At 39.4% G+C, this 9,895-nt stretch overlaps 1 protein-coding gene across 1 annotated transcript in view; it reads right to left on the bottom strand.

The window, feature by feature from the left end:
- Positions 1-310: 310 nt before the first annotated feature.
- The window catches only part of LOC136707085 (NACHT, LRR and PYD domains-containing protein 12-like), a 37,572-nt gene continuing 27,987 nt past the window's right edge, over positions 311-9,895 (bottom strand). The window contains exons 7-11 of the mRNA XM_066680967.1: positions 8,246-8,416; positions 7,117-7,290; positions 6,547-6,708; positions 3,686-3,732; positions 311-1,778 (exon numbers count right to left, since the gene is read on the bottom strand). Coding sequence (XP_066537064.1) covers positions 1,261-1,778; positions 3,686-3,732; positions 6,547-6,708; positions 7,117-7,290; positions 8,246-8,416 — 1,072 coding nt within the window. The 3' untranslated portion in view covers positions 311-1,260. The remainder of the gene's footprint in view (positions 1,779-3,685; positions 3,733-6,546; positions 6,709-7,116; positions 7,291-8,245; positions 8,417-9,895) is intronic.

Below are 9,895 nucleotides of genomic sequence, written 5' to 3'. Positions count from 1 at the left end.
GTCTCCTGTTGCCTACTTCCTGCCTGTGTACCCGATTTACGTCTCCTGTCTTGTCCCTATTGGTATTGTCTGCATTCTCTGGTTTTTGAACTCTGCCTGTTTTTGACTACGATTTTTGTCCATCCTCCGAGGTACTGTTTGCTCCTGTTTTTGAACTTTGCCTGCTTTGTGATTACTCTTTTGGATAACGACATTAAACAGACTGTTAACTGTGTTCCGCGACTGTCAGCTTTCTGTTATGTCCTGACAATACAAAACACAACAGAACATTAAAACAATTTAAATAAATGAGCTTAAAAAAACTGTGATCAGTGGCAGACGAGTTTGAAAGGAGAAGGTATTCTGGTTCATATTCAATAATAGCTTATTCTTACTCTTTAAACTAAAATATAGTTTAAATCTATATAATATAATAATATATAATAATCCAGAAATATATAAATTAATAAAATAATAACAATGTATATAAATAAACTGAGCACAACATAAACACATTCTCAAATAAAAGTATTAAAATATATTTAATGTATATATGCAATAATATTTGTATATAAAAAATAAATAAACAAATAAATACATTTTGAAATATATAAATTTTAAAATAAAGGATACTATATATACAACTACAATTTAATTTAATTTATATTTTAATTGATTGATTCCGTCACCCAGAAAAGGACTGGCGCCCCCTCCAGTGTGTGTTTCTGCCTTGCGCTGAGTGATTCTGTGTTGGCTTCGGACTCACCGCCGCCCTGAACTGGATAGGAAGGTGACAAACACCACAACAATGTTGTCAGCTCAGTCACTTGTTTCGGTTTTCGCTATCGTAGGTTGATGTTTTAGGGAAATGTTTTACATGTTTCTGTGTAACTAATGATTATGGCACATTATTTTTAGTGGTGAATGTCCAAATTTCTTGAACTCATCATGCCCTCCTTCAGGTATGGTCAGTTTTCCTCGAACTTGCAACCTGCGTGAGCTTCACATCTAGGGGGAGAATTAAATTCAGATTCCTGTTAGATTACTGTGGTCCTAGATCTGAGCTTTTCCAGAGCTGTGTCCACTGTGGTCTGTGGTTGATTCTGTTGCCTGTTTTTTCTCTGATTTTAGATTTTACCTTTTTTTTAGTGCCGTTTCCTGTGATTTTTGAACTGGATTCTGATTTGTATTTAAGCACACTCTGTACGCAGAAATAATACATATATTTGTCTCATTCAGATCCACCAAGGACTCAAACCCAGTGTAGAGCGGCTCACTAAACTATTCCATCTCACACAGACGCACTGAGGAACCTGGAAACCAAAGCCCAAACCCAGCGTGGAGCGGCTCAGTGAATGTGGTGGTGAATGTGTATAAGTGTGTGAGTGTGTGTGTGAGAGGTGAGATGGTGTAGAAGGACAGAGTGCCGGACCCCCAGTCCAGATACACTCCCACTCTGTTAGAGCGAGAGGGGGGGGCAGGTACTTTAGTTTCATTATCATTGTGTCTGACCGCGTATGTGTCACCAGAGCACATGAGACACCAGGAGAATTCATTGAATCCAAACTTCTTGTCTCCATTTGTCCTGTTCTCTCTGTATGACACTGCTATATCAGGCCTCCACCCGCTCCACTCCACCTCCCAGTAACAGCGTCCAGTTAAACTCTCCGCACACAGAACCTGAAGACACTGATCAGACGTCTCTGACTGAGGTTTCAGAAACTCCACCTTCTTGTTTTCCCCAGAGAGAGAGAGATGAGGGTGTACTGTGTTCGGATCCAGAGTCAAATTACAGGCATCTGTACACACACACACACACACACACACAATTATATACAACGGGATCATACAGACATACGAGACCAAAAACTCTGTAATTCTACAGATACAGACTCTATTGTCAGTGTCTAGCCCCCTTTCCCCCGGGTCTTCAGCGCTCAGGACCCCCACAGAGCAGGTGTGATGTGGTGGTGGATCATTCTCAGCGCTGCAGTGACACTGACGTGGTGGTGGTGTGTCAGTGTGTTTGCACTGATATGAGAGGATCAGACACAGCATTGCAGCACAGCATTTTTATACAGTTTCCCCTCACTGTCCACTGTGGGAGTGCTGACATTTGAAGAACAGGGTGGAAGAGGCAAACACAGTGTGTGGAGCAAAAGATGGGCTACACTCTGTAATTGTATAAAGTGACTAGACAAATTGGAGCTGAGAGAATGGACAGTGACTGAACAAAGATAGATGTGTCTCACACAAACTCCCCAAAGCTCCTCAAAATTACAACACAGTGAAATAGTAAATTTTTGGTAAGCTGTCATATTTAATTACACATAAAATGACTTTGTTTACTGTTGATGTGTATGGTTTACAGCCAATGAAAATCAAACAGTGACTTATGTATAACTTTTTTCCTTTTGATATGAGTTGCTTATGGCTCCTGATTATCACAAAGTGTACCTCAAATTATTAGAATATTAGATGCTCCAACAGCAAGTACAAAACAGAAATCTCCAAGGTAAATTCACATTATGTCCTTTTGTACACTCAGTACTTGGTCAGGGATCTTTACCATGAAACACTGCATTGGTGTGGCACGGCATGGAGACACTCAGCTTATGGCACTGCTGAGATGTTACTAAAGCCCAGGTTGCTGTGATAGTGGCCTTCAGCTCATGTGTATAGCTGGGTTTAGCTGTTACTCATCTTCCTCTTGAAAAACAGTCCTTAGATTCTGTATAGGGTTCAGGTTCAGAGCGTTGGCTGTCAGGCCATTCACAATAATATCACGGTCAAACCATTTGGTAGCAGTCCTAGCACAGTGGGCAGATGCTACGTCTGGCTGGGAAAACTGTTTGTTTCCCCCTGAGCCCAGGTAAGACTCTTCTGATGCCACCTGTTTCTCTACAAGTTCTTGAATGGACTTTTCTTGACAGTCCTTCAAGGCTGTGGTCCTCCATTACTCGTGCACCTTTGCTTATCACATTGTCCCCTTCCAGTCAACGTTTCATTAATCTGCCCTGATAAAGCATTCTGAGAACAGACAGCCTTTCAGCAATGACCTGTGGCTGACCCTCCTTGTGGAGGGTGCCAGTGAAGGATGTGTGTGCTGAACTAGGGCAGATACACTGCATTTATAGATTTAAACTGTGGTATGGTGGTGAGGGAACTAGGTGTGTAACTGGAAGGTTGCCGCTTCGATCCCCAGAGCCGGCCGGTCATGACTGAAGTGCCCATGAGCAAGGCATCTAAACCCCAACTGCTCCCTGGGCGCCGTGGCTAGGGCTGCCCTCCATTCCAGGCACTGTTCAACGTCCCCTAGTGTTTATTAGTGTGTGTAAATGTGAGACCCAATTCCTCTGTGTGCAAGAACAGTGCCCAATAAAGAGAGACTAATTCTAAATTCTAAATTACTCAACTTGAAATAAAATAAACTAATCATTTTAGAAAGTGGATTTCTTAACTTCATAAGCCATACTGATCAACCACTAAACAGTGTGAAATGTACATAATGTTAAAAATAAGTTATTAAACTTATGAACTGAGTTTTTAAATTGAATTACGAACAAAAAACCTTTTACATTTCAAACCTGAAAATGTGAGTAAAGAGACAAATACATTCTGTGAGTGGATGTTATGTATTTGTTATTGTGTGAATCAATCTCTGTGTGTGTGTGTGTGTGGGGGGGTGGGGGGGGTGGGTCCTTACATTTCTTTAGTCCTGGTTTCATCCTGATACTCCCTGCACTCTCCACCCTAAACAGAAACACACACACACGCACGCACGCACGCACACACACACACACACACACACCAAGGTCAGTAGTGTCCAGCAGGAGTAACATATGACTCTGTCTTCACGGCACAGAATATGATTAGGGCACTAGTGCATTATCTGTCAGTAGGGGGCGCTATGAACATTCATTTGTCAGAATTAAAAGAACATTTCTGAGGTTTTCTGTTTCAATTCAAAGTGAAATTACTCCTTATCTCCACTTTTACAGCTGTAATTAAACCTGTTGGTGAACAGTGGATTCTTCACCTACAAACACCATATTTAACCCCTGAATATTTAAACTGTGTCGTGTTAAACAGAACAAACAGAACAGACCAATACATATCTTATCAATACGTAAACCTGTTTCTGTGCTTTTACTGCAGAACATTTCTATGCTTATGATAATACAATCTTATACAATCTTCACTATAAAAAATTAAATAAACATCTGAACAAGTGGTTACAGACATTTAATGAATTAATGTAAACTTTAGGAACATTTTCTATGGCGCTATATCCATGTCAAAGCTAAAGACACAAAACCACAAAGACATTTTAAACAAGTTGTAGCACGTCCCATGTGTGTGTATATATATATCCCTCTTACGAGCAAAACACGAAACCCACAAGGTCAGAGACAGGAACTGTGTGCACACTGGTTATTATATCGAAATGAAGTGAAAGGAAGTGGGGGAATGCCTGGAGCTCAGGGGCTCTTGCTTTAATTTTTTGCATTGTAAACTTATATTGAGAGATCACTGAGGGGTGTATTTTTAGAAAAAAATACTTGGGGATCATGTTCCCTCCTTGGAAAGAGTCCCCCTGCCTTCCGGCCCCAATACACTGCTGAATATCACTTTCAAAATGTCATTTATTGCCTCTCAAATCTTTTTTCCTTTCAGTTTAGAAATTGTCCCTATACACCAAGCTTGAGTTTAGAAAGAGGTGCTTTTGACAATTTAGGTGTTGGTCAGGAACATTTCTGTCAGCAATTGCTATTGGCTGATGTCTCATGGCTTTGTGACTGACCTGCAGCCTTCTTCTTCTAGATTGAATCGACACTGTATTTCTGTCTCCAAATGTAAAGCTTTTTCTTACTCACAGTCCTGCAACATGGGGCAGATCAGAGTCTGGTTCCAAAGCTGTCCCACTGACCAGTGTCTATGTGAGTGTACATTATGAGTGTGTGCAGAATAATGCTAAAGTAAATAGAGTTAGTCAAGTGGGGCTCAAAGAAGTGACTCTTTGAATGTCTGGGGTCAATTCTTGGCCAATGATTCAGAGTCAAAACTCTTAGTATTGATGGAATATCTGTCTGCGAGCACATACTGCATTGGACTTTTATCATAAACCAACAGAACTCTGCAACAATTCCCCATGTGCATTATATCACTGATCTGAACCAGCATTATATAGTGGATAAACCACGACCCTATTCATTTATATATAGCTCTGGTGTTGTCCTGGTTAAAACAGCCAGCAGCTCTGTGAACAGAGAGCACAGCGGACAATCGTTAAAGTGACTATACCTCAAGTCGCCCTGACTTTCTTTGTGTGATATTACAATAAGTGAGCATGCATTTCCATTTTCTGTGTTTTTGTGAGTTTTACATCTGCACTCATGAGATATTTTCACACAAAAACAGCCTCTAGTATTGACAATGATGTGGTGCTTTTGGTATTTTCACAGCCCGCCATTACCTGGACACTTGGCTGATGAAGTGAGATTCTGATTAAAACATGGTGTGGTGTGTAGCATAATCATGTTTGAATAACAGGTTTCTGCTCGCAGGAAAGAGAACCACAGCCTTGAAATATTAGAGAAAGCCCCGTTGACAGGGAGACTGATGGAAATTTCACACATACGAGGGAAATAATTTTTAACTAGAGGGGGAAAGTTCATGAACAAACTTTGAATTTGGATTGTCACATATTACTAACATTGTTCTAATGTTAGCTTATATACTGCTTAATGGATATGAAGTTAATGTTGTAGAACAATCAATTCAGTAGTATTAAAAAAAACACCAGTTTGAAAAAAATTGCCAATAAATATAAACCGCCACATTAAAAAAAACCTCCACATTAAATAATTCCACATTTAAAAATGCTACTGGAAAAAATACTACTGGAAGCTTGCATTCCAAAATCCATAAGTCAGATTGCTCCAAAATGCAGAAGTAACCCAAGTGGGCTTGAAAACCCTAGGAGGACTAGCATTTATAAAATCGCTAAGAAAATAGTAATAACAAGAAGTAGATTATGAAGAACAGTAATTTGGCTCTGGCAAGCAGAATTAATGACCTTTCACAGGAATTATATAAAAAATGATGTATCCTAAGGCATAAAAAGTACAATTTTGGGAAGGGTCATTGGTTTTCTGGTATCTGAGCCAATGCAAAGAATTATTATTGCAGTCAAATGACTGCTGCTCAGCACTGCTAATAAAGACATTAAAGCCTGCTGTTCAGACACTTCAGTATCTTTAGAGTGTGTGCATCAGACTCACTGTAGTTTCCCCAGTGCACAGTGTGGACCCTAGAACAGTGTGTGTGTGTGTGTGTGTGTGTGTGTGTGTGTGTGTGTATGTGTGTGTGTGTGTGTGTGAGAGAGAGAGAGAGAGAGAGAGAGAGAGAGAGAGAGACTCACTGTAGATTCTCACTGTAGATTCTCCAGTGCACATTGTGGATCTTGCAGTAGATCAGAGAACAGTGTGTGTGTGTGTGTGTGTGTGTGTGTGTGTGAGTGAGAGAGAGAGAGAGAGAGAGAGAGAGTGAGAAAGAGGGACTCACTTTAGTTTCTCCAGTGCACAGTGTGGATCCTGCAGTAGATCAGAGAGCAGCTTCACTCCGGACTCTCCTGGGTGATTGTAGCTCAGATCCAGTTCTCTCAGGTGATTGGGGTTTGATTTCAGAGAGGAACAGCCTTCATCTGTGATCATACACCCAGACAATCTGCAAAAAGGAAGGTAAAGAGGAAGAGATACAAAGGTATTTGCACAGAGAAAAACTGTTCAGTACAAACACAGCAAACACCTTATTCCGAAATTACACATCAATACTCTGATATTAAACAGAGGTGTGTATCAAATATTTAGCCGTATACATTTTACACACTGGCATCCAGACAGTTAATAACAAATAAAAAAATGAGACGACAAGTTGATGATGTAACACAGTATTTACAGTACACTGTTTAACAAGTAAATAATAAGTAAACAAAACAATCTAAACCATGCCAAAAGAGAGACTTGCCTGAGTTTCTTAAAAAAAAGTAATAATGTATTTATAATATTGTAATACAGCATGTTTTCCATTGAGGACTGAGATTACACCAGCACTAAATAAACGATAAAAACACACCTGAGAGTCTTCAGTTTACAATGTGGACTGTTCAGTCCATCAAAGAGCTGCTCCACTCCTGAGTCCTGCAGGTCATTGTTACTGAGGTCCAACTCTTTCAGGGAGGAGTTTACTGACTGTAGAACGGATCCCAGAGATTTACAAGATTTGGCTCCAAAATTACAGAGAGCTATTCTGCAACAGAATAATACACAGAGCACAGTAAAAACTGTAAGCAATGGTGGACTATAACGAAGTAAATGTTATTTGTCACTGTACTTAAGTGCCTTTTTGTGTGTCTGTACTGTACTAAAGTATTTCCATTTTGGGCAAAATAATTTTTTTTTACATTCTTTGCATTTCTTACTTTTTACTCCACTACACAAAATCTTCCATTCTTTTTGGTTTATGTGTGAATAAAACTGTAAAATGGGTGTCTGAACAAATCTCCCGTCGCACAGCTCTCACACACAGCAGCACAGTTGCTAGGAGAAAAATGCAGTCGCCACACAAAAGACAAGTGAAAATGTTTTTCCGCCTAAACCCAATAATACCAAAGGCAGACTTTGTTTATATCAACTTTTTTGTGAATTTTAGTCTGTAACTAATCACTTTCAGTTCTTAGAACCGTTATTAATTAACAAAATGATTTGTGCCTAGTCCTGTGCAATAAAAGAATATTGATTGTTTTTGATTGGGTAATAAAGCTCAATAAATTTTCCCAGTGAGCACACTATCAGGCTCGTACACTCACACTGTTATGGTAAATGAACCGAATGTTTATTTTATTGTGTTATTGTTAATATTTGATTGTCCTTTTCATGTTCGGCCACTTTCCTGTTTTGCTTCTCTCTTTTTTTTTTACTGGTGTGTAGAAATTATACACACAGAACACCCAGAGGAATCCCATTCAGACAATGACAGAACACATCGAACACCTCACAGAACACACCAATCACCACAAAATGGACTTGAACTCTTAACCCCAGGACCCTGGAGCTGTGTGAATTAGACACTTGTTGTGCGGCTGTGCCTCCTACTTTCAGTTGAATGAATTTCCATTGACTTTCGATATAAATTTCTTAGTCACAGGAGTGATGGCTGCCCTCAGTAAGTGTTTGAGTTCATATAAAACCATGAGAAAACTCACCTGAGAGTCTCCAATTTACAGAGTGGACTCTTCAATGCAGCAGACAGCAGCTCCACTCCTGAATCCCGCAGGACATTGTTACTGAGGTCCAGCTTTTTCAGGGAGTTTACTGACTGTAGAACTGATCCCAGAGATTCACAAGATTTATCCCCAAGACTACAGCCAACCAGTCTGCATAAGAATGTAAATAGAAAAAGACAACAGAATGAATAAGAAGGAAATCTCATTTGTGTTTACTTGAATTATTTTATTATTTTATTTTTTTCTTTAGGTTAGTTCCATTGAGATCACAGATCTCTTTTACAAGGGAGACCTGGAACATTGAACATGACTTTTCTAATTATAACAATTCCTAAATTGTGCCCTAAAAGTTGCAGCCAGTTACAGCAGCTCACCACTAAGTATGGAATTTCTTTCACATATTATGTTTTACCCTTTCTGTATGTTTTATCTGGATAAGACCAGTAGGTTTTTTATCTATAAGAATAATGTCTTGTTCTGAATAACGAGTCCCTGCTTCCTAACCCACACTGCTAACAGGATTAGGTTTGCAGATTCTCACAAACTTATGAGAGGTTGTGGCTGTAAGAAGCGTCAAAGTGCTGTAAATAAAATGTGCACGTAGGCTGAGTGAGCGACACCATCCAAATCCTGTCTTGTGTTGATTATTTAAGGGACCATGCATATTCAATTTAATTAAGCAAGGATTCCATATACTATGATATAGAACTTATGGCAATACTAAACATTTGTGTGTATGTGTGTGCTTATGCACACAGTCAAGATGGCAACCAAAAATAGGTGGACTTTAAAAACCGTATGAAAACATGCACTGTAAAGAAAAATACACTGTCCAAAAGACAAGCCCTGCATTTTCATCAAAAATGTACGACTGGATGAATGCTCCTATTAACTTTGATACCACCAGAATAGTTAATCCCATCATGCAGTCACAGTTCTCAAGATTGAAAGCAAACGATGATGCCTGTATCTCTAGTGTTATTAACCGGTTCTCATGACTATACCTGTCCTCCAGTGGAAAATGGGATTGTGCAATTATTAAGAAGTTGTACTGATGTATTAGTGCCCAATCCACCAAGCCTTTGAGCTTTGCATTACTCAATCCTGCCAGATGGCACTCAAGATAACTCCGGAATAGAGCAAGTGTCTGTTTTAGAAATGTGTACCATGACAAAGTACCACATGAGGATTCTGTTGGTTTGTATAAGGTTTCAGGGACCACTGGAGACTAAATATTCCACAGTCTATTTTATTTTTATATTGTATGTAACTAACAAAAATATAAGTGGAACTTTTTCAATATTTAGAATATACTGGGGTTGCACTGTGGCTTGGTGATAAGCATGTTCGCCTCCCAGCGCTAGGATCTTGGGTTCAAGTCCCATCTTAGAACATAGAGGATTCTTATATGGTAAAGAAGGCATCACATTAAACACTCACTCTCCATTTTAAGATTATATTAACACTAAGATGTTTTATGGAAACTGGGTCCTGGGTGGTAAGAAGGGTGCTGCACTCATGGTGAATAACAGATAATGGTGAATAACAGTGTAATCTGAGACATATTATTGTGAAGGAAAAACCACTGAGCTGAGTTTACACCCATATTATATACAGAGGAAATGGGCT

Source organism: Hoplias malabaricus, chromosome 9 (assembly GCF_029633855.1).
Source record: "Hoplias malabaricus isolate fHopMal1 chromosome 9, fHopMal1.hap1, whole genome shotgun sequence".
In the NCBI taxonomy this organism is placed as follows: Eukaryota; Metazoa; Chordata; class Actinopteri; order Characiformes; family Erythrinidae; genus Hoplias; species Hoplias malabaricus.
Note: the sequence above shows the minus strand (reverse complement) of the source record. Positions and strands in the feature narration are given on the sequence as shown.